A 24,569-nucleotide genomic window follows, 5' to 3' on the forward strand; every position below is an offset into this window, starting at 1 on the left:
CCATCAGGGTGGCCGGGCTGAGCGCTCCCCACATACTGGGCCTGCCCGGCGCTGGGTGCTTGTTAAGCCACAAATCCTCAACCCTGAAAGGAAGACGCAGCAAGAGGTGGCAACTGCTCTCAGGTTTCCACCCGAGTGGGGCTAGACCAGTGCAGGATCGGAAAAGGAGACGGCAAGATGGTTTTTCAGTCTTTAGCTCAGGACCCACCGCAAACTGGAAAAGGGTTGGAGGTGGAGAAGCCAGGAAGTGGAAAACAGAAAGAAGACATCCTTGGGAGAAAATACATGCATAATACACCTAAACCTACACACTCACATCCTATGATTTAGTTGCCCAAGATTTAATGCAAATTTTCAACACACATAAAATAGTGTTAATATCCTCAATATGTTTTTTAAAAACTCTCCAAGCAAATAAAACAAATACAAAAATAAGATGCCTATGAGCTGTAAATTCACAAAATAAATACAAAAGGCCAGAAAGCTCATGAAAAAAAAAGTCCAGCATCAGTAAAATTCAAAGAAATGTAAGCTCAAATATTAAGATATCTTTAGCTATGGATTGAAAAAGATTTTTAAAAATAACAAGACCTGATTTTGGAAAGGGTGTGGAGAAATCATCACTACCATATACTTCCAGGGGGGATCAAAATGGACACAGCTTTCCTGGGGGACGACTTGGCACCAGGTATGAGTAGCCTTAAAGACGCACAGACTTACTGACTCGGAAACCTCTGCTGCGGGTTTACCCAAGGGACACAGAGACATGCACAGGGCCTGATCTTCACCACTGAGAGCCATTTTTGTGATCTTTTCTGTCAGTTGGATCAAAGGCTGTGGCCACCCAGCCTGGAAAATGTTCGTTCCTCAAAGCAATCCGCCTGGCTTTTTTCTTCACAGAGGAGAAATACTGAGTCTGCAGCCAAACATTTTGGGAGCATTTGGTGAGGTAGACCCCACCTCAGGCCCTGGGCTTTTGAGGGTCCCTGGAGAGACCCACAGGGCAGCCAGAGCCTCTGTTTCCGTATTACAGACCGCCCAGAAGAAATCGCATAATCACCCACCATCCGGGTAAGCTGGGGACCCCAAATGCCACATTTCTTTGCTTTGGCCTGGAATGATATCAGCTCAGCGCTGTCACCCTGGTTACCTCATGCTAATCAGGAGCTCTAATTAGGAGGCACATCTGATTAATAAAAGGGGGGAAACAGCCTAGTTGGTAAGCGACAGTTTGGTAGACAAAACCCTTCCAAAGGCGGGGCTCTGGGTGGGGGGGGCCTGACTAAAGAGGCCCTTCTGGGGCACAGTGCAGGAGCCGCAGCTGTAACGACTTCGCTCTGTGCCGAGTGCTCAGTTCGGGCGACGCCTGCGCCGTGCGCCTGCCTTGTCTCAGCTCCTTTCACGGTAGCAGCAATTCTGTGAGCAAACTGGGCACCAAGAGATTTAGCGACATGTTCAGAGTTGCTCGGAGAGCGAGCGGCGAAGCCAGGACTCCCCTGAGGGGCTGTCTGGCCCCAAAGCCAGTGCCCGCGACGCTGTTCCACTGCCATTGTCCCTTCGTCCTTCCACTCGTTCATTCCTTCATGCGTTCGCTGATCTGCTGCTGTGTGTCAGGCACTGTTCTGGGCATTTAGGACACAGTAGCGAGTTAGAAAAAGTCCCCATTCTCCTGGAGCTTCCTTTATAGTGGGGTTGGGGGGGTGGCCAGTAAGTCTATAAGCGTGTGAGTGCTGCGAATGAGGAAAATGAAGCAGGGTGAGGGGCAGACAGAGACGGGGGAGGGTGTTATTTTAACTAGGGTGGTCAGGGAACCTCAGTGAGGAGGTGATATTTGAGCAAAGACCTGAATGGAGGGAAGGAACCAGCCGTGATGGTATCCAGGGGAAGAGCAGACCAGGTGGGAGAAACAGCAAGGCCAAAGGCCCCGAGGCCTCCTAGTATGAACTGCAGGTGCTTTTCTCCCCGTGCCTCTATGCTCCACGCCCCTGGACCTTTGCTTACTCTGCCCTGTCTGACCTTCTCGCCAACTCTTCCTCATGCTTCATATTTGGGCAGGCTTGGAACTGAAGTTTGACCAAAGTTCCTGTGGCTAAGTCATCTTTGGTACCCAGCTTACGTGGCTCCTTCCTCAGCAAGTCATTGCTGACTTCCCAGGCTAAATCAGGGGCCTCCTTGGTGATCCTGCAGCCCCCAAGCCTAGGAGACAGTGAGTGCAAAGGTCCTGTGGCAGGAACAATGTTAGAGGGCTCAAGGGACAGAAAGATGGCCCGTATGGCAAAGTTCCATAAACGAGGGAGTGAGAGGATACATGGATGTCAGAATATTAGGCAATGGTCAGGTCGTGGAGAGCATTATAGGCCAGAGTAGGGAGATGGAATGCTTTTTCTGTGTGTGGTGGGAGAAGCTATTGCAGAGTTAAAATAGGGGAATGACACGAGCTGATTTACATTTCAAGAGATCACTCTGGCTGTATGGACCACAGCGGGCCGGACAGGAGGGAGGGCAGCAAGTCAGGCATCTGTCTTTGTGGTCCAGTCCAGCAATGATGGCAGTCTGGACCGAGTGAATTCCACCTCTGGGCCAACCGAACAAAAGCCCCACCCTGGACCAGTTTAACCCAGCCCAGGCACGCCCAGTCCCTCTCTGTCTGCCTTCCCGACTGGTCTGGGACCCATCTAGGGACTGAATCTAGAAACTGGGCCAAGTGGGTGCAACCACTGAGTAACCTGTGTCAAGCAAGACTTTTCTAAGGGTTACCCGAGGACACAGTGGCTTGCCATGGTGGCCCTTTGTTGTGTTTTCCTGCCCAGCATCTGTTCCCTCCTTTCTCCTTTGGGGACCCACATCTCCTGTGATTCTCATCCACGTGCTTGGGTTTAAGCACTAAACCCCGGGTGCTTGGGTTTAGGTGACGGGGCCTGGCCAGTCTGCACATTCTATCCTCCTGGTCACACTGACTGGCTAGGAGATGGGCATATGTCCTAGGCCAGTCCCATGAGACCCAGTCCCAGGATTGTGACAAAAATATTAAGGACAACAAGCTCACTTTATAATGTGGTTGCCAATCTGGTAGGGTGTAAGCCTGAAGCTTCTGGGAGTCATTTTCTTTTCCTTTTCTTTTTCTTTCTTTTTTATTTTTTATTTTTCATGATTAAGAGTACAAAAAGTCTGAGGGTAAAGCCAGGGCAGAGGAGAGCAGATCTGAGAGGTGAAAAGATACTGACTTCTGATACCATCCTATGAGCACCTGGATCCAACTGCGCCTGAAGCTAGAAGATACCCTTGGAAATTTTTATGAATCAGCAAACTCTTTATTGTGCCTAAGAAAGTGTGAGTTACAGTTTCTATCCACTTCCTGAGGATATGGTAAGCTCCTTGTGAGTATTTAAGAAGAGGCTGGATGGCTTTTCTTTGGATCCTTGCTATGCAAAGTGTGGGCAAAGGACCATCAGCAATACCTGAGCACTTGTTAGAAATGCAGACAGACTCTGGGACCTCACCCCAGATCTATGGAATCAGAGTCTGCATTTTGACAAGATCCCCCCAGGTGATCTCCTTGCACATTGCAAGTTGGAGAAACACTTCCCTTAAAACAATTCAAGCTTCAAAAAGAACTAGATGACTTAAGATTCTTCCCAATCCGGAGCCCTCTGACTAGTTTCCAACTTTCCTCTACAAAGCTGGAAAGGAGAGAAGCTGGGTGGGCCTGGAGAAAGCACCCTGGCTAGAGAAGGGAGGCAGTGGACCCTCAGGGAAGTCATTGTCGTGCCTGAAAGGTGAGATTCATATTGCAGATTCTCTTTTCTTTTAAGTTTGAACTGTAAGTGCTTATGGTTGAAGTGCCAGGAGGGCTGCAGCCAGACAGCCATGGAGAGGGGAGGGGGCAGGAGAAGCAGCCCAAGAAACAAGGGGTGAGAGGCAGCTGGTGCCCCTCCCCAGGAGGGGACTTCTTTCATTTAACCCTTTGTTTGGTCTGCTGAGGGAAAAACACATTCCGTTTAGAAATGCCCATAACAAAACCCTGGCTGTTGTCTCACAGGACAGCAAAGAGTGGTAGAGAGAAGCCTTCCTGCTTTTCATTCTGAAATGAGCGAAGTGTTGGGGGCTGGGAGGAGAAGGCTGAGTTTCCAGACCAAGCCTGTGTGAGTTTGGGAGGCTGGTTGGGTCATCTCTGCTTGGCAGGTGATGGGTGCTCAGAAACATTTGCTAAGCCACTAGACAGCGTGCAACGTGCAAGCGCATTGTGGGCTCCTGGCTTGGATCCTGGATCAGACAAATGTTACTGTGAAGAGCATTCTTGGGACAATTAGAAAAATTGGATATGGACTGTAGATTAGACAGTAGTATTGCAACAGTGTGAAATTCCTTAAATTTGATAAATGTAGTTATGTAAGGGAATGTCCTTGTTCTTAGAGGACTCATGCTCAAGTTTAAAGAGGAGCAGGGACCAAATGTTGGCAAGTTATCCTCACATGGCTTAGTAAAACAATAACAATCTTCCTGTGTGTGTGTGTGTGTGTGTGTGTCTGTGCACGCGTGCGTGTGGCGAGGGCAGACACAGAAGTTTGTATTTTACTGTCAATTTGGTGAGGCTAAAACTACATTCCCCCCAATCCCTTTCTCTGTATGGCTGTAGGTTAGAGGAGGCCAAAAGCAACACCTGGAAAACTTGGCCCAGGCTTTGAGGCAGGAGCCGTCACTCTCACGGGATCTTCAAGTCCTGTGCAGTGAGAGACGCCGTGTCTGCAGAGGTGCAGCAGCAGTCCGGCCCGTCCTTGCTGGCCCTGCTCAGCCCTGCTGAGGGACAGTGGCGCCAGGTCATCTACCGGACATCCACAGGTGGTAGCTACGCAGGGGCAGCAGGAAAAGTCTTCCCTAGGCTTTTCCCAGGGACAGCTACATAATTGGCAGGGCTCAGTGCAAAAGGAAAATGCAGGGCCCTTTTGTGTAGAAGGCAGGAAAAAAAGTGCCATTGGAGGTACTAATATATAAAGCTTTTCTTTCCTTCCATGGTCTTTCTCTCCACCAGTCATGGTGCTTCTCAACTTTCTATTTAATGTTGTTCTAAATAAAGGAAGATTTAAAGTGTTAGCATAAAGTATCCCGTGCATCTTTATGGCGTGCAGATCCAGACAGAAGAGCATTGCACGTGCAGGCGCACAACACGTATTTTGCTCTCATACATGAATATACAGTTTGTTCTTTCCAGAAGAGTGGAAATCTGCACAAAATTAAATTTATTTTCTTCTTGATATGCACACATTCTGCCACCACTCACTACCTTTGCCTTACTGAAGAGCAAGAAGCAGAAAGTCCGGGTTGCCCCGTCTTTCCCTCTCCTCCTACGCCACCGTCTCCAGTGTAAGAGGTTGACCAATACAGAGAAGGAACTTGGTTAAGAAAGGCTACAATAGGCTTCCTTGGTGGCTGAGTACTTAGGACACCTTCTTTCTGAGTTCGAAGCAAGTTCTTGGCTCAAACGGAGAGTGTGGCCTCTCAGGGCTCTCAAAGGCCCCTTTACTCAGTTGTGGACATAACACACTCACCTGGACAGGCTTTGAGTCTCACTCAACTCCTACTCATTGTGTCGCCACTGAAATTCTGTGCTCACGGGCGGCTCTCAGGTTACATGCAAAGGGGCGGCAAGGACGGCAGTAGGCAGGCCACTGCGCACACCTCTCCTCATGCTGCTGAGGGGCTTCGCTCTGGGTTCCCCACCTGCTCTCGGACCCTCACTTCCCAGCCGCCCCGCGATCGTCTGAGGTCTTGTTCCTGTAATAAAGCCCTCACTCCACCAGATGCATAGTGGTTCTGCGTCCCAGCTTGACCTTGACTGACAGAGAGAAAGAGAGAGTTAAAATGAGTGTGGCAACATGTCAACAACCGGTGGATCTAGGTGAATTGTATGCTGGTGCCCACTGGCCAATTCTTACAACTTCTGTGTAGAATTCAAGTTTTTCTAAATAAGATTTAAAAAATTAGAATTTTGAGGACTGAATCCATGAGTGAATGAATGACCGTTGCTGTTAACTAAATGTGCTCCCATTCCTACAGATTCAGATCTTTATTTAGGTGACCGCATGCACAGTAAAAGCACCTCCCTCATGTATCTCATACTCATTTCCATCTACTCGTTAGGACTTGAGGAAGTCTAGCTCCATTTTGCTGGATGTTGAGCCCACATCTCTCTGTGTTGGGGGGAGAATGGTCTTGTGTGTATGTGCTGCTGTTCTGACGAAAGAGGCTCTTGTGCCCCAACCCCAAAGAACTGAAGGTTTGATGTTGTATATCATAGAACCTTTATTATTTTTCCTCTAAATTCTTAGAAACTTACATAATGCCCGTGCTCTAGTAATGACACCATTTATAGACATTTAAAATGCATCTTCATTTATAAATATTTTACATTTGGTCCATAGAACAGATAATTTTACTAAATAATACTGTCATTTTTCTTTAAAACAGGCTCTGTATATAGTTTGAATATGTATATATAACATATATTTTTTATATAGAGATAGATTTACTTGGTGTTCTGAGAATAAATCCTTATTGCAAAAAAAAAAGCATATATGATAATACAGTATCTTTTTTCCCCTCGGGCAAATACTAAAAAAAGGTTACACATATTCACAGTTTTCACAGTAATTGTACCACACTTAATATTGTGCTCTATAAGATAGGTTTGGATGGAAATCAGTTAGGGGATTTCTTGCCAAACATGTCACTTAGAATTGCTTACAAACATTAAATACACTGCATTTGTCTTGGAAAGACTTGGTCTCAGTTTTACATTGAATAACAAGGAGGAAGTTAGAAGTCTTTCTGCCGTTATTCTAAGGGGATTCACACACAGATGGGGAGTTGGGACCATGAGACACAGCGACGGGTTCCTTTCATTCTAAACCCTATAGTTTAACGGTACGTATACATTTTGATCATGGATTCACCACTTGGCATTTGGGGTGCCTTAGCAATGAGACTATTTTACAGATGACCTCAGGAAAAGGTTTCCTACACAATATCAAATGAGACCCTACGTGCCACGCGTGAGAATGAATGTGCATGTGTGTGCATTTATATGTGCACATATTTTTTTCTCTACAATAATGTGCTTAATATTCTGAGGGTAATATCTTATTGCAAGAACTGGTATGCTGGTCACTTTCGGATGAGAATGACAAGAGATTAAAAAACCCACAGTCACAGTTATTTACCATAGTTATTAAGGATTAGTCATAAAACACGGTTTGTGAGCTACCTAGCTAAGGAGCTAAGGGGTAGACGTACGACTTGCTAGGCGGCGACCATCCTCCGGGCAGAGGGGAGGCGCGGGGCCGCGGGAGCGGGCGGGACAGGGTCTGCACTCCCGCCGCCACCGCGGGGCCCGGAAAGGAACAGGTGGGCCGTCCCGGCGAAGCCGTCTGAATCTCGGAAGCACGTTGTCAGGGGAGGGGTGTCTCTGGGTGAACACTAGCTCCTCGGTTAGTTAGTGGGCTGGGTGGGTTTTAGTGGCAGTGAGGTGACCCCTGCTGAGGACCGTCACGGAAGGAGAGGCGGCAGCGGCTTGGCGGGGCGGCAGCGAGGGTGGTCGTTTGAAGGGGAACCCGAGAGATGGAGAGATGCGCGGGCCTGCACCGGCTCCCCACGATTTCCTCCGCAATTGCGCCAGGCTCTGCAACACCGGGCAGCCTGGGGAAGCCGGGGCTTCCCCGGTGGGACCTGCGCCCCCCGGAGTGGCGGGGAAGAGAAATCGGTTGTGCTTGCGGCGGTTCCCAGCGCGCAGGGCCGGTCTGGGCCGACCAGGACCGGCCTGGCGAGGACGGGCCGGAGCGACAGGCGGCGGGACAAAGGACGCTCCGACCGCGTGACAAGCAGCTCTGGGAGTGCTGACTGAGGTCTTGGGGGTCATTCTGTCCAGCTGCCTCGGGAAGGAAAAGCGGAAATGCAAGCCAGAGCCCCGCTGCTGCCCGCCGCTTGCCAGCGAGCTGTCCCTGGAGACGCCGATGGTACAGAATGCCCTTCGCGACAGAGCCGCGGCCGAGGGAGGGGACGCCCGCACAGGCCGAGACAGCAGTCCGGGCTCGGCAGCGAGAACAGTCAGGACTACGGCTAAAGTAGCCAGGAGCGTGCGTGTGGCCTCGCTGCGGCACGCTCGCTGGCGGGAGAAGGATGGTCTACGACCGCTGGATGCTTACGGGGCCTGGGTTGGAAGGTCACCAGCCCGCCGGGTGCCGGAAGCCACCAGGTATCCTTGCCCACCGCAGGGCCCACCCAGGAGTTTCACTGTCCTCCCACCTCCCCTCTCTCCGCGTGGTGATGGTGTCCGGACTCGCCACTCGAGGTAGGTTGAGCTAGAAGGTACCCTCAGACATCAAGTGGTGGTCGCGCTCAGCCAGGGCGGGGGTGAGAGTGCGGGGTCGGGCGCGGCCCCCGCCCCTAGATGTAGGCCTCCTTGCTGGCTGAGCCGCTGGCCTGCGGCTGCTCCGGCCCGTTCTCCGGGCGAACGATGTCTTCGCTGGGCTGGATCATGACCTGGATGCGCTGAGGGCACAGGGAGGGGTGAGGCTCTCTGGGGAAAGTTCGGGCTGGGACGGTGGGGGACTGGCCGCTCCCTTCTCCCACCCCCTCTTCAGCCCTGTCCTGTCTGTTCTGCCTTCAAATGACACCCAGACTCCAGCCACATCCCCACATGGGCTACCGGCTCTGCAGCCCCCGCCTGGTCACACCACACCCACTTGCAGCCACTCCTAACTGGCCCTCACGGTCCACTCTTGCCACCCCTTCATTCTATTCTCCACATAGCAGTGGGAGAGGTCCCCTGAAAACCAAAGACAGGTCATGTCCCTCTACTCCTCAGGACTCAACAAGGGCTCCCATTTGACCAAGAGGAAATGCCAAAGCCCTGCAAGGCCCTACAGGATCTGGCCCCTGTCACCTCTCAGACGGCAATGTCCTCCCCCTCCCCTCTCACTTATCCACCCCAGCCACAGGGGACTCCTCACTGCCCTTCACATACATCAGGCATGCTCCTGCCCCAGGGCCTTTGCACATGCCGTGCCCTCCATCTGCGCAGCCTTCCCTTCAGATAGTTACAGAGCTCACTGTCTGCCTCCTTAGGTCTTGGCTCCAGTGTTTTACCTTCTCAGCGAGGCCTAACCCAGCACTCCCTAAACTCCCTACCTGCTTTATTTTTCTCCATAGTCCTCATCCCCATCTCATGTGTTTTTATTTTCTTAATTGTTTGTCTTCCTCTGCCATAATTTAAGCTCCAGGAGGGTGGGATTTCTGCTGACTTTGTTCATGGCTGTCATCCCGGGCACTGACAATAGTGTCTGGCCATAGTAGGTGCTCAGCACATAATTGCTGAGTGGATGGGTCCCCCACTACCCTCACGGCACACATCCCCCGACATCCTGGCTTCAGGTATGTCTTGCCTTTTCCTAGAACAAAAGCTTCGGACCCGGAGTGGGAAGAAAGGGATGCAAGCACTGGCTCTGTTCATAAGAAGGGTGGGGTAAGCAACTCCCCAGCCTCAGTTTCCCCATCTGTGAAAGGAGGAGGCTGGCCCAGCAACTCCAGGGACTACATGTGGGGCTGCCCGTCTTCCCTATGCCTCGGGCCATAGAGCTCCCTCTGCTGGCGCCCAGGGGGTCTGGCAGGCACATGGTCCAGGGGAGTGAGGTGGAGAACCAGTCCCGGGGGCTTCCAGCTGTGGCCCTCTGCGTTCTGACCCTCCACGCCTCCTCAGTGAGGTCTTCCCAGCCAGCACATACCCCCCAGTGCCTCCTGTACCTGGGCATCTCCAGCACTGCCTTGCTCCACTCAAGAACTCAGAGCAATTTAACAGAGAGCTGGAGAGCACCGAGTACAGTGCGTGATGGTGGCCCCCCTCCCCGGGGGCAGCATGTCTCTCCTACTTGTCTTTCCTGTGGCTAAAACCACATTTTCTCTATATCAAACCCACAAAGGTGATCTGGGGTAAGCCCTGAACAAATCCAACCCTACCCTTCATCTTTTCCAAACCCTGGAAGGCTCCCCATTGACTCCGGATAAAGTCCAAAGTTCTTGTCTTGATTTTTCAAAGCCCTTCATGATCTGGCCAGAACTTCTTATGCCCCTACCCTCATCTCTTATCACACCTCCTCCTGACGCCCCTCCCCACTCTACCCTCCAGCCACACTGATCTCTGCTCAGTTTACCAAATGCAGTGTATACCCCTGGACCTTTGCACATGCTTCTCAGCCTTTCCTCCCCTCTCCCTTCTAGGAACATTCTTTCTGCTTCTACTTTTAAGTCTGATTTACCCTCAGGCTTCCTTTCCTAATCCTTCTTCCCCCAGGCAGGGCTACTTGCTCCCACCTCCTCAGCTTGCCCCAATCACAGTGCCTCTAAGAAACAATCTATTGTCACTAGCTGTTGACTTTCTGTCTTCCTAGCTAGACCATAAACTTCACAAAGGGCAGGGCTGTGCCCAGCGCAGCGAGGGAAGGGGACTAGCAATTCAAAGGGTGGAAAGGGGCTTACCTGCTTCAGGGAGCCCTTTAAGGTGAGGAACATGTAGGCCATGTACCCAGGGATGAGGACCATGGAAGACAGGGCCATGAGCCAGCCCACGCCCTGCCCCCACTTGGGGAAAACGTAGCTTCCCATGGTGAGAGGAGTCATCTGCACGGCACTGAAAATGAACACGCCCTGGGGAGGGGCAGCAGTCAGTCACCCAGAGTGGACAACCTTTTAGCCAACAGGTCCCCTGCCCTCCACCCCTGCCCGAGGCTGACCCTTAAAGGGCCCAGCATCATGGGAGTCCTGCACCCAAGGTCGCTGCTAGTACATATGGTGCCTTTGTGCACAACAGAAAAAGCGACCCTCTCTGGAAAGAGTAGCAGGAAACGGCATCTACTCCAGGGGGACCAATTAGAAAAGGGTGTCCCTTCCTCCTGGTTCACCACCTTGGGAAGCGGAACGAGGGTTGGATTCAGCTCCTAGTCTGCCATCCTCTCTGTACCCTTGTGCAGAACACACATATGGAGTGGCCCAGCACCCCCTGCCACCTCCGCCACCCCCCACCCCCAACTCCCAACTCCCAGGCCCATGCCTGCCTCAGCTCCCCCTTGTGGGAGGCAATGAGGGACACTGAGAATGAGAGGCTTCCCAGTGCCAAGAGCCTGGGCTTCCGAATGAGGCCGCGCTGGTTTGAATCCCAGCACTGACTCACTGGGTGATGCCAGCTGGGTGGGCCCCAGACCTTCAGAGGTAGGTGGGACAGTAATGCCCATTTCCCTGCAGTTCGTGAGGATGGGGCCATGTGGCTGCCACCCAGCAGAGTGCAAAGTGGGTGCTCAACAAGGAGCAGGGAGAGGTATTATTAAGGAGCAGGGTTTCTGTGGCCTCTCCCTCCTGCCTTTGCCTCCAGAAATTTCTCTCTGGACCTGAGCACCGCTGCCCCCACCCCAGGGCCTGGTCTAGACCTGTCCTAACACGGCTGCTCGAGCCTTGCTCTTACCGCCACGATGATTGGGGTGAAGAAAGACCAGCAGAGTTTCCACCAGATGCAGGGCCTGGAGCCAACCATCTCCTGGATATTGTCATAGAATCGGTTGACACCTGTGACGTTGGCGGCAGGAGGGATGGATGAACTGTGGGAGCTGAAGGCTCAAAGCCTAGTTCTACCATTCTTTCTCAGGGTGACCACGGACAAGCCACCTAACCACTCTGAGCCCCAGTCTCCTTGTCTGTATCCCGGAATAATACTCTGGGATCCTCATGTCCTAAGTATTTTTCAGTAGCCCAATCCGCCCAGCAGTGGGTTGTGTAGGAAAGCAAGTCCCCTTAAAATGAAGATATCTGCCAACAAAAGGGTACATATAAAATGTGTTCCCCCTGCTCCCCGTGTCCCTCCCACCCAGCATCTATCCCAGCCTTTCCTGCAGAGGCTTCTCGGGGCAGGGGCAGCTTTTCCCTGGTGGTCTGATGCTATAAGAAACAGGCCATCGATTGCAAAGAACTGCAAATCTCACAAAAAAGAAAAACCCCGAACCCACAGGGTGTCTTGAAGAGCGGTGTTGCGCACTGCTCAAAATACAAGCAAAGTCACTGATCAGTGAGGATCCAACTGTTGGAACAGTCAGAGAGATAAGAAGGGACAATGACAGGGGATGAGGTGGCAGGTACTGCAAAGAGGATACACAGAATGTCACGTCTGTTTCAAAACATTTGATCTGCTGTGACAATCAAATGGGCGGAGAAGGATACCGTTTTGACTATCATGCAGTTGGCTCAGAAAACGTAAGCCACAAAATAAACAAATAAAATCTACGCTTCCTTTTTTATTTGTTCTAAGACAATGCACACTTTTAATTATAGCCTAGCTTTTGTTAAATATGTAATTGTAAGAAGTTTTTTTTTTTATAGTTTTGGTTTCCCTTTTCTAGATAAAATCTCAACCAAACCTTTTTATTCCAAAGTTTATGAAGAAATGTTGGCTCCCATTTTAAATGGATTCAACTGTCCTTATATCTTCTAAACATGGAAACCTCCTGTGCTAACCTCATTGAATTGTGTTGTGAAGAATAAATAAATTAATGTAGGGGAAGGGCCTGGTGTTCAAGTTGTATTTGTTGAGTGATGACTGAAGAAAGGAATGAATGAATTAATGAACGAATATGGGAGGAGGGGTTGATGCTCACCATAAAACCAGGAAATAGAGACACATTCAAAGAACACGAGGAACAGCAGGCTCATGCCACTGGCAGAGTAGTAATCAAAAAGCTTGAAGACATAAATGCCCCCCTGCAAGAGGAAAAGAGGTGAGAACAGGCCCACTTCCCCCAGGGCCCAGTGCATTCGGTTCACAGATGACATGGGCTCTGGAGCCTCACGAGGATGGGATTAGGCTACACTGCGGCACGAAGGCTTAAGGGTGGATTAGAGGAAGCATGGAGGACCTTGTGACCAGGAAAGGATGTGCTCAGGCTGGGGACTTGGAAGAAAATATCCAGGTGGCAGAGGGAGATGCCCCATTTCTGGTAGGGCTGGGGGCAGAGGAGGAGTTGGGCACCAGGGCCATCTTTCCATAGTGTAAGCCAGCCATGTCTCTCCCCTGCTTAAAACCTTCCATGGCTTAAATAAGACGATAATATAAATAAGTACAGAGATATCCAATCCAGTCCAGTCCAAATGCCCTGGCCTGGTGGGTCCTGCGTGGTCTGGTTCTTCATGCCCCACCCCCACCCCTCCCTCTCACGTGCTCTGCCTCTGCCACACTGCCCGCCCGTCCCTCACACGCCCCAGCCCGTCCCCACCTCGGGGCCTCTGCGCCTGCTGTGCTTTCTTCCCCCGGCTCGTCCCCTGGCTGCTCTTCCTCATCGCTGAGGTCTCAGCTCACTGTGACTTCCTTAGACAGTCCCCCCCCCCCCCCCGACTGCTTTGTCTGCGGCAGAGTGGCCGCCCTCTAGTCTACGGGCCTCTTTTCTTCATGGCACTTGACACTCTTTGAAATCGTCTAGTTTGTATGTCAGTCTCATCCACCACAACGTAAGGTCCAAGAGAGCAGACACAGTAGTGTCTGACGCGTTAGTTACTGAATTTCCGGGGTCAGGCCAGGGCCCTACCTAGCAGGTGCTCAACAACTGTGGACGAATGAAGGAATGAGTCAACGCTAACCCTGAGTCAGAACTCCGTTTGGATCCAGGGGTGGTTTTGTGGATCATAAATCAGCCCCGCAGAGCTGAGCTCATGTGTTTAGAGTCGTTTATATTTATTGTACAATTCATCAGTTATGTCTATGTCTTCTGACTAGACTCAGAAGGCCTCGAATGCAGAGAGAGTTTCTCATTCATACCAATATGGAAAGAAAAGTGGGGATGCAACGGAGCTTTGGGCAGTGTCAGCCCCCATTTGACTCTCTGGCTAACTTCTGTGAGCCTTTCAAAACTCAGCTCCTACAAAGCTTCCTCCTCCAGGAAGCAGTCCCTGGTGCCCCAGGCCAGGTTAGGTGCTGCATTCTCTAGCTCTGCCCTATACTTCCTGGCTCAGCATGTCTGCTGCCAGCCTGGGAGCCCCTGGAGGGCAGGGACCCCATCTGACTCACTGCTGTGTGCCCAGGAGTTGGCACACGATGAAAGATGGGATATGGCAGGGCTGGGGCTGTCCCAGGTGCTGACTGAGCCTACCTGGGTGATGTTAGAGAGGCCGATCAGGTAGGAGATGATGCAGACAGCAGCAATGAAGAGCTCCCGGCGGTTGCGGAGGAGTCTGGGGTACTCGTCCACCAGGGCCGTGATGAAGCCCTCCACGGTGCAGAACTTCAGGCGGGAACAGAGGTCAGCCACCTGCCGCAGCCCCCAGCCCCTCCCGCCCACAGCCCGGCCCCGCAGCGCGCGGGATGGCAGGGCCGGGAGGGCCCCAGGACCCAGGCTGACTGCTTCTGACTCACTCTGTGACCTCAGGACAGTCCCTCCCTGCGGGGCATCAGTTTTCCTTTCTAGAAAATGGAGAATTTGGCCGAGGTGTTTCCTGAAGTTTCATGCAGTGGGACATTCTAAGGGCCCAAAATTCTTGGTCATCTTCTTGGGGGCCTAAGAGTGGCCTTCCATCCCTGCTTGCTTCCCGGCTGAGGAGTCGGGTGGGGACTCCTCACCTGGCTGTCAATGCCCAACATCAGCAGCATTGAGAAGAAGAGGATGGCCCAGAGGGGAGAGATGGGCAGCTGGGTCACCGCCTCTGGGTATGCCAGGAACGCCAGCCCCGGGCCTGTGGGGGAAGGGCAGAAGAGAAGGAAAGCAGATCCTAAGCCCCACACAGCACGCCGCCGCTGCCTAAGCTTTGTTTCACTTCGTCTTCATAGTGACCTTTTGGGAGAGTGCTGCCAGCCCCTTATCTGGAGATAAGGAAACAGAGCAGGGGATGCGGGGGCCACCCGGTTATGTCCAGAGGCTCGAGGACCAGTGAGGAGCTGTGGCCACTGTCTGGACAAGGGACTGCCATGGCCTGGCCAGTGGTAGGGACAGTGCAGGTGCAGAGAGGTGGCCAGAACGGGGCACTTAGGAGGCAGAAGGGGCAACCTGGTATTGGTTGGCTCACAGGGTGAGGGGGAGAGAAGAGCCCAGGACGATGCTGAGGTCCCTGGGCACTGAACAATGACGAAACCCTTCCTGCAATGGGAACACAGGAGGGAGGAAGGCTGGGGGAGCCTTGTTTGACATGTGTTTGAGGGCCTGGTGGAGGTGTCCGAGAGATCAGGAGAAACCTTGGAATGAGAAGGAAAGATACTAACCGCCCTGCGTCTGGCTCTGGAGGGGCATGAGGGCGGAGGGCAGGGAGTTCCAGAGAGATGAGATGGGGCTGTCATTGTAGGGGAGATTAGAACCTCAGTAGAGAACGTTCCTCTCCACGACCAGCCCAATTCTCCAAGGGACAAGTCACGTCCCTCCCAGAGCCTCCGGGGCCTCTGCAGTGCACACAGTGGGTCCCTGCCATCTGCTGCCTGCCTGGCTGAGCAGGGAAGGGTTGCCTGGGGTTTTCCTTGGCCCCGTGGCATTGACGACTGTGTGGCGAGCAGAGTGGGCATAGCCCACTTGGTGAGAACATTTTTGGAGCCAGGACAAAAGCACAGACTCAGGGGGCTTTGTGTTATGGTGGTGAACATGTCCAAATTGGACAAAAGTTGACGCCCCGGTGGTAAAATTGGGTCTTTCCCCCACCAAAAAATCCAGGATTGTGCTGGATGTGCCAGCATGGCCACGAGACTAAGAGCCCAGGCTTTGCGCGGAGCCAGACCTAGGTTCAAACTCCAGATCCACCACCTTTCTGGTTCCATGACCTTGGGCAGATGACTCCGGTGAGCTTTAGTTTCCTCAGCTATGAAATGGGGATAACGACAGCATCTATCACGTGTCACTGGGAATATTCAGGGGTACAGTCCGTGGGAAGTGCTCAGAGCATTGCCTGGCACATAGGAGTGCGCAGTGCCAGCGAGCCAGGCGGTGCTGAGGATGACACACAGGCCAGGCGGTAAGCCCTTCCCTCCCCAGGAGCCCAGACCCTCCACGCTGCGGCGCTGACCTGAAGCCGCCACATCAGCAATGGACCGCTTGGTGACATGGGCCATGAAGCCCACGATGGAGAAGATGACGAATCCTGCAAACATGCTGGTGCACGAATTGATGCAGCAGACGATGATGGAGTCCCTGCGGAGCGGGAGGGGCGTGGTCAGGGGCGGGGCTGTCGGGCTGGGGGAGGGGCGTGCCGCCAGGGAGCCGGGGGAGGGCGGAGCCGGGGGAGGGCGGAGCCGGGGGAGGGCGGAGCCGGGGGAGGGCGGAGCCGGGGGAGGGCGGAGCCGGGGGAGGGCGGAGCCGGGGGAGGGCGGAGCCGGGGGAGGGCGGAGCCGGGGGAGGGCGGAGCCGGGGGAGGGCGGAGCCGGGGGAGGGCGGAGCCGGGGGAGGGCGGAGCCGGGGGAGGGCGGAGCCGGGGGAGGGCGGAGCCGGGGGAGGGCGGAGCCGGGGGAGGGCGGAGCCGGGGGAGGGCGGAGCCGGGGGAGGGCGGAGCCGGGGGAGGGCGGAGCCGGGGGAGGGCGGAGCCGGGGGAGGGCGGAGCCGGGGGAGGGCGGAGCCGGGGGGCCCGGGGCAGGGAAGGAGCGCAACCAGAAGGGGTGGCATACCCTTATGGATGTGGCTCAGAGGGGTTGAGCCGAGAGGGCCAAGTGGCCAAGGAGGGACCTAACCCTCGATAAAGGCCAGGGGGCCGGCGGCGCGGCAGCGAAGGAAGGGGCACCCGCGCACCTGTAGACGTTGTTGTGGAAAGAGTTGTAGCTCCCGAGAGCGATCAGGGATCCCAGGCCCAGCCCGTAGGAGAAGAAGATCTGGGTAGCCGCATCCAGCCACACCTGTGGGCAGAATTGTCAACAACTGTCAAAGTAATAATCGCAGCCGCGGCTCCCCAGGGCCTTTTACATGTCTCACCAGCTCTACCTGGCGACAAACCTAGTTCACAGCTAAGGGTCGGAGAGGCGCAATGACTTGTCCTACAGCTAGTCAGGGGCGGCTCCAGACCCAGGCTGGGCCCTCCAGGGCGCACACGCGGAGGGGCGCTCACCTCGGAGTCGGACAGCTTCCGGAAGTTGGGCGTAATGTAGAAGAGGATGCCCTCCTTGGCCCCGGGCAGCGTCACTCCGCGGAAGAACAGGATAATCAGCATGACGTAGGGGTATGTGGCAGAGAAGTAGACCACCTGGGAGGAAAGTGCGGGACGGGTCACAACCCCTCCAGCAGGATCATGCTTCCTCCTCCCCTGCTTCACCTGCAGCCACACCTGTTGGGGCTCTGGGCTTGGTGCCAGTTCTTCTTCCTCCAGGAAGCCTTCCGATATTTCTGCTCTGCTTGGCCACTTTTCTGAAGCTCCTCCTTGGAGTTTGAACCAACCAGCTCAGCACTTGGTTTTTTTCCTTCCCCCATCCCCTCTTATTTTCTGACTTCTAAATTATCGGAGTAATACATGTGGTGGCAGGAAAATTTAAAAATTACATACGAACACACACACAACTAAAGTTCCCCTCAACAGCTCCTAGAATGTAAATCATATGAAGGACAGGGCTTGTGTTATTCACGTCTCTGTTCTCCCAAGACCTCGAACAGTCCATGGTATATTGTAGGCACTCAATAATTGTCTGACAGATGCGTATTAATAAATGCATGGTTGTTAACATTTTACTGTTCCTCCCCTGAGACTCTCCTTTGCATATATAATCACATTTTCTTATAAAATGAGGTTCCAATTACATACTTGCTTATTCATTTAACATGTTAAAAGTTAAAAACACACAGTACATACAGTTTTGTTTCCTGTTTTGTTTATTAAATATTGTTTTATTGTCTCATGAACAATATGATTTTTTAATTATACAAAATAGTCCCTCAGGAGGTCTCACCATCCTTTTTCAAGTTTTCCCTCCTGTTTCCATTTAGGTTACCTCCAATTTTATGTGAATCTAAGTGATCCTACATTGAACAGTCCTATACTTAAATCTCTAGCTACCAAATTATTATACCACTCTTGGGAAAATTTTCTAGCAGTGAGTTAGGGAGTAAAAAGGAATCAACTTGTCAAAGTCTTTTATGCATATCACCTCGTTGCCCTCCAGAACGGAACTTCACCCAGCCTCTGAGAGGGGCTTCCTCACAGTCCTGGCACTGAGTATAATCATTTAAAAAATTATGTTTTGCCAGATGGATAATCACTGATGTCAAAGACTGATATCACTGTCTGCAATTGGATTTTTTTGCTCACTAGTGCGGAAGAGGAATCTGTAAGTTTGACGACGTTCTGTCGAGGTCTGATGTGAGCCTACCTCCCAGTCAGCATGGATTATTCTCTGGGTTAGCTTCATCCCCCTGACTTGACTCTGAGATTCCTCAGTCAAGGATTCATGGAATGGCCGCCGTGATCCACTAGAAAAACCACTGTACTCGGAATTAGCAAAAGGGAATTCAAGTTATCTGTGACACCTACAGGCTGTGAGACTTTGGGTCAATTTCTTCTCCTCTCAGAGCTTCACTTTCTCTTGTCTGGAAAATGGGTATAATGACCCTTGTTACAGAAAGGTCAGCTAGAGGAGGACATACAACATGCTTAGTATATGTTGCCTAGGGCCTGTACTTCCCCGTGTCTTCTACGTTCAGCGTGGAAGCATGAATCCAGGCACACAGTAGGTGTTCAAGAAATGCTTGTGGATGGATTAGTTGATACCCTCAACTGATGCAGTGAGAGGGCCCCTACTCTCTGTCCCCAAGGAGTGGTCAGTCTTCTTATGTAGCAGGAACTCTAGATACCACCCCAAAATGATTATAATTGATACTATGTTTTGGGTGCCTACTATGTGCTAGGCATATGCTAAGCATTCTGTATGTCTCCCTCTGGCTTTGTGACAACTCTGTAAGGTACTGTTATTGTGACCATTTAACAGATGAGGAGACCGAGGCTCAGAGAGGTGAAATGACTTGCCCAAGCACACACAGCTATGAATCTGGGGAGTGAGATTCAAACCCTCTTCCAAAGCCCTTAAACCCTATACTTTTCTGCTTCCTAAAGACAGACTGTGCCCTCTTCCTGTCTCCCTAGTCCTAGGGACAGGTCAGCGATGTTTTGACACAAACCTTGAATCTGAGAACCCAGTGGGTCCAAAGTTCCCACCAGGCTGAAATGAGGCTCTTTTAATCAGCTCTGCCCATGCCCAAGTGTGGCCTTGGTTAAGGTTCTGCTTGGCTCGTTGGCACTGTCTCTTCTAGAACCTTGCATCAGCCTCTTGGGTAGTTGTGACCTCCCTACCTCCAGCCTTATTCAGTTCAAATCCCTTCTCTGCCCTTTACTCGCTGGAAGATCTCACACGACGCACTTGCTGAGTTTCCTTCAGGCCACGGCCAGTGAGAGACTCTGCCATCTTCTGTCCCTGAACTCCTGGGTGGGGCTTGAAATGGAGAAGGGGACACTGCGGCCAGCTCCCCTCCTCCCGCTTTGATGGGCCAGCCCCCCAGATGTCCCCAGGCTGGACACCCCAGCGTGGCATTGCTCTGCATTTGCCAATAATAAAATCAAAAGCAGTAACAACTCTCCTTGCTCGGTGCTGCGTGCTTTACAAAATGACCATCTCATTTGATTATCATAATAAACCAATAGATAAGTGGTTGACAGAGGACAAAATTGAGTTTCAGGGAGGCAAAGTGACTCGCCTGAGCTCATAGCCGGTAAATAGCTGGCCCACTGGGAGCTGAACACTGTGAATGCAGAGTATTTAACAATTAATCTATCCATCTCCGTTGTCCTCAAGGGTCAGGATGTGAAGTTGTCGTCTCTGGAGCCCCTGCATCTAGAACAAGGCTTGGCGCAGAGCAGATGCTCGGGGAAAGTTTGCTCAACGGTCCTTGAGCAACATTTGCCCTCTGTTTTGGGGTGGCTCTGTCAAGCCCAGTGGCATCTCGTGGGACTCACCGTGAACCTGGCACTGTGCTCCGTGCCTGACTTGCGTTATTTCCTTTAACCCTCACATCCGCCCGGAAGGCAGGCAGTGTTTTTATTCCAATTTTACAGGAAAGGAAACAGACCCACAGAGAGCTGAAGCGGCCGGTTTAACTCAAGGTCGGATGGGGCTCAGGGAGGTGTGGACTCCTTGCCCAGGGCAGAGGTCCCTTGGTAGACCCGTCCCCTGCCAGCTGCCCTGCTGTCCCCACGGTGCACATACATCCCTTACCTTTCCAGTCCAGCCAACTCCTTTCCAGATACAGAAATACACAAGGATCCAGGCGATGGCCAGCGTGATGGCCAGCGGCCAGCGGATCTGGCCTGGCTTATCCAGCCCGTCGGTCATCTGGTGCATGTTGCGCCTGGCCGAACAGTGGAGGGAGGAGAAAGTCACACGGGGCTGGCGCGAGCTGGAGTGACCCAGGAGCACCCAGGACGGGGACATAAATGATATCCTCCCCAGTGACTGCTGACACCGTGATCATCACGATTCAAGAGGTGGATGGCACTGTGAGGCTCATTCTACTGATTAGTCAAAAGTGCTGTTTGGTCAACAGATCAAAGAGAGCAGGACCTGCCAGTGCCTTAGTCAGCCACCATTATTGCTCATCTGGTGGCCGGGTGGCCTCCTAGTACCACCCCGCCTTCACTTTTGCTCCCTCCTACTCTGGCCAGCCCCAGGGCGCCTTCTAAATTGCCAGTCTGATCATGTCACTCCCCTGCCTAAAAACCTGCAATGAATAGCTCCCTCTTGTTCTAGAGCGAAGCCCAAATGCCCCGGTCAGCCTCTCAAGGCCTCTGTGGGTTGGCCCTCGCTTCTTTCTCGAGTCTCAGGGCTCAGCACAGCCCCTCAGACTCATCGGTTGGAATGACTCCTTGCCCGGCACGGTCCAGCTCTTTCTGGGGAGGAAAGGGCTTCCCCATCGCTGGTGGCTCCTTTAACCCTGCCCACTTGTCTGCAAATACAGCCACGCATTGCTTAACGATGGGGATGCGGTCTGAGAAACGCACCATTGGGTGATTTCGTCGAGCGAACGTCACAGAGCGCGCTACACAAACCTAGGTGGAACAGCCTACTGCGCAGTTGTGACACAATGGTAGCATTTGGGTATCTAGACATATCTAAATGTAGAAAAGGTGCAGGGAAAACATGCATAGGTATTATAATCTTAAGGGACCACTGTCATACACGTGGTCTGTTGATGACTGAAACGTCGTAATGCAACCCACGGCTTTATCAAACTCTTCCCTTGCCCCTTTGAGGGGCCTCTGTCTTCTGCGGGACGTGGCTGACGTGTCCTGCCCCTAGCCCCGTGGGTGGCCCCGTACTCACTCCCAGAACTCCACCACGGCACTGGTCATGTTGGTGGTGTTGACAATGCTGTAGTTGGAGAAGCAGCGGTCTGTGTTCCAGGGGTTGTCACATTGTTTCCACGGGAGCGTCTGCAAGGACATAGTCATGAGGACAAATCCCACTGAACCCTCAGGGGCTGGCACAAGTGGTCCCAGGGCACCCTGCCCACCCTCTCGGTCCCCCAAGTCTCCTAATAGCCATTGGCCCACTTCCCCTTCCCAGCAACTCTGGGAGGCATGTAGCATTATGACCCCCATCTTATAGATCAGAGAGGGGCAGCAACTTGCTCAAGAATGCACAGCTACTAAGTGTCAGAGCTGAAATTTGAACCTTGACCTGCTCACAACCAGCCTTCTGAGCTGCACCTGTAAGGTCTCTTGGTGACCTTGGGGCCACGCCCCAGCTACGTGACCTTGGGCAAGAGACCTTGCCCATCTGACTCTGCACAATGACGGTAACAGCAAAGTCAGGGCTTGTGCCCTGCCGGGTGTGGTTCTAAGCACTTTACACACATTTGCTCCTTAATCCTCAAAACACTGTCAGGTGGGTTTCATTTTCTTCCATATTTTTTATTGTGATAAAATACACATAACAAAATTTACCATCTTGACCCTTTGTAAGTATACACAGCTCAGTGGCATTAACTACAGTCACAATGTTGTGCAGCCGTCATCACTATCTTTAGAACTTTTTTCATTTTGCAAAACCGAAACTCTGTCCCCATTAAGCGACTCACCAGTCCCCTCCCCAGCACCTGGCAACCGGCATTTTACTTTGTCTACATGAATTCTGCTGCTCTAGTGACCGAGTATAGGTGAGATCGTACAGTATTTGTCTTTTTGTGACTGGCTTATTTCACTTAGTGTCCTCAAGGTTAATCCGTGTTGCCACAAGTGTCAGAATTTCCTTCCTTTTTAGGGCTGAATAATATCCTGTTCTATGGATAGACCACATTTTGCCAATCCATTCATTCATCAATGAACACTTGAGTTGCTTCCACCTTTTAGCTGCTGTGACTAGTGCTGCTAAGAACATGGGTGTACGAATGTCTCATTGAGATCCTGCCTTCAATTCTTTGGGTACTTACCCAGAAGTGGAGTTTCTGGATCATATGGTAATTCTGTTTTAAAATTTTGAGGAACTGAGGTGAGTTTCACTTTTATTCCCATTTTATAAACGAGGGCACTGAGACTCAGAGAGGTTAAGTCTCTTTCCCAAAGCTGCACAGCTGGTATACGGTAGAGTCAATATTAGAACCCGGGCTGCTGGGTCCATTCAAAATGGGCTAACCGTACCCACTTTGGAGGGGTGCTGGGAGGATTAGACGGTAGCCCCCACAAAGTGCCTGGCCCGGAGAAGACGCTCGGTTTGCAGTGCTACGACTGCTGTGGGGGGACAAAGGCTCTTAAAGACAAACTGAGTCCCCTGCTCCTCAAGGAATGGCCCTGTGGGCAGGATGGTGGTCCCAGCAGCCAGAGGGTGGGCTCTGGCTCTGGCTCCTGCCGGAGCGCGTGGTCAGAGGGGCCGCTCACCGTGGTGAAGGAATTGTACAGGTAGTAGATGGCCCAGGAGATGATGACGATGTAGTAGATGTTGAGCCAGAAAGACAGCACGGCGGCCGCGAGGCCCACGCCTGGGGGCGGAACACACCGTCATGCATCCGTTACACAGTCAGAACAGCGACCTCGTGGCGTGTTCCACGGCCTCTGCAACCTTATTGACCTTGGAGACAGGCATTACTGAGGACACTGGGGCTAAGAGAGGGGCAGTGACTTGCTGAAGGTCGCGTACATCTGGCAAGTGAGGGAGCCAGGACTCGTGCCTGGGGCCCAGTACAGGCTGGTAGTGGGTGGGGCTGGGGTCTTGGTTTGTCAGGCGAGGTGGGGCCCAAGCCCTCGCTCAGCAAGCGTGACTCCCCGTGCCCACCTGGGTGCCTGTCAGGCACTGAGTGTGAAGCAAAGAAAGTCACACCCAGACCTTGCTGGGGAAACGGGCTGACAGGCAGGCTGAAGTGTGGGGGCCTCTGGACTGGGTCCCTCCTCTCCACCTCCACCACCCTAGCTTCTGACCAGCATTGTCACCCGTCACCTGGTCCCTTGCAACAGCCTCGCTCTGCTCACATGTGAACTGGGCAGCTCCCTATCTCTGGAGGGGCCGGGGTGTCGGGAAGCCCCGGGCAGGAGCACCACCACGACCCAGGGCCCCCCTCTGCAGACTTACCCTTGAACATGGGGGCCAGCTTCCACACCCCCAGCCCCCCGATGGACGTGTACTGGCCCAGGGAGCACTCCAGCAGGAAGAGTGGGACCCCCGCAAAGATGAGCGTCAGGAAGTAGGGGATGAGGAAGGCTCCTGCGGGGTAGAAAAGAAGGATGCTCGTGGCCCCGGGGTCTTGGCTGAACCCCTGTCAGAGACCGCACTGTGGCTCTCAGTCCCCTCCCAGATTTCCTTATGCCCCGCCTCAATGCAGCAGCCAAAGCCAAACTGAGGCCCAAGGATGTCCTTTGCTCAAAATACACCCCTGTTCTTTGCAACACGAAGAGATGAGCTTTTTGGTATCATTGACAGAGGACAACTGTCCTTTGGGAACCTTTTTATAGAGGGGCAAGGAGCAAGAGACGGGGCCTGGAATTCCTTTTGGAATCTTTAGGGGGCCTTTTCTCCTACAGCTGCCCCAGAAAATGCCTCAGTGGGCACTCTCTGTGGGGCGCAGACCCAGCCGGGAGGTCTCCAGTCCAGCACCTACCGCCGCCGTTCTTCCCGCAGAGGTAGGGGAACCTCCAGACGTTGCCCAGGCCGATGGCATAGCCCACGCAAGACATGAGGAAGTCGAAGCGGCCCTTCCACGTGTCCCGGTCGGGAAGGTCCGCCGCCTTCTTCTGCACCTTGACCACCAGGGTTTTGGGCTTGTCATTGGCCACGGGGGCCTCGCTGACCTCAGTGGAGATCTGCCCATCGGCCACCTTGCTGCCGTTGGTCGCCATGTCTCGGAGTTTGGACACAGGGGTCCTGGCGGACGGGCGTGCAATGTCAGACCCGGTCCACGTGGACAGCAGTTTTGCGGCTCAAGGTCCCCCTAGGAGGACAGATTTGGGGTGACAGGCACAGAAAGGGGGCAGAACCCTGGAGCTGCCTTGCCCCCAAATAACAAAAACAACCCACAAACGAGGGGCTCGGAAGGCCCGCCGCAGCCCCCTTCCGC

The 24,569-nt window shown here is 52.9% G+C and overlaps 1 protein-coding gene across 1 annotated transcript; it reads right to left on the minus strand.

Annotated features, from left to right (window-relative positions):
• Nucleotides 1-8,439: 8,439 nt before the first annotated feature.
• Nucleotides 8,440-24,351, minus strand: SLC6A1 (solute carrier family 6 member 1). The gene is made up of 14 exons (XM_069484425.1): nucleotides 24,114-24,351; nucleotides 23,588-23,719; nucleotides 22,900-23,000; nucleotides 21,347-21,456; nucleotides 20,243-20,375; nucleotides 17,095-17,229; nucleotides 16,782-16,885; nucleotides 16,066-16,190; nucleotides 14,642-14,754; nucleotides 14,175-14,306; nucleotides 12,690-12,792; nucleotides 11,507-11,607; nucleotides 10,528-10,695; nucleotides 8,440-8,544 (listed from the first exon to the last, which is right to left on the minus strand). Exons 1-14 carry the CDS (start codon nucleotides 24,349-24,351, stop codon nucleotides 8,440-8,442), a joined length of 1,800 nt encoding a protein of 599 aa, XP_069340526.1.
• Nucleotides 24,352-24,569: the final 218 nt, after the last annotated feature.

Source organism: Eulemur rufifrons, chromosome 10 (assembly GCF_041146395.1).
Source record: "Eulemur rufifrons isolate Redbay chromosome 10, OSU_ERuf_1, whole genome shotgun sequence".
Lineage (NCBI taxonomy): Eukaryota > Metazoa > Chordata > Mammalia > Primates > Lemuridae > Eulemur > Eulemur rufifrons.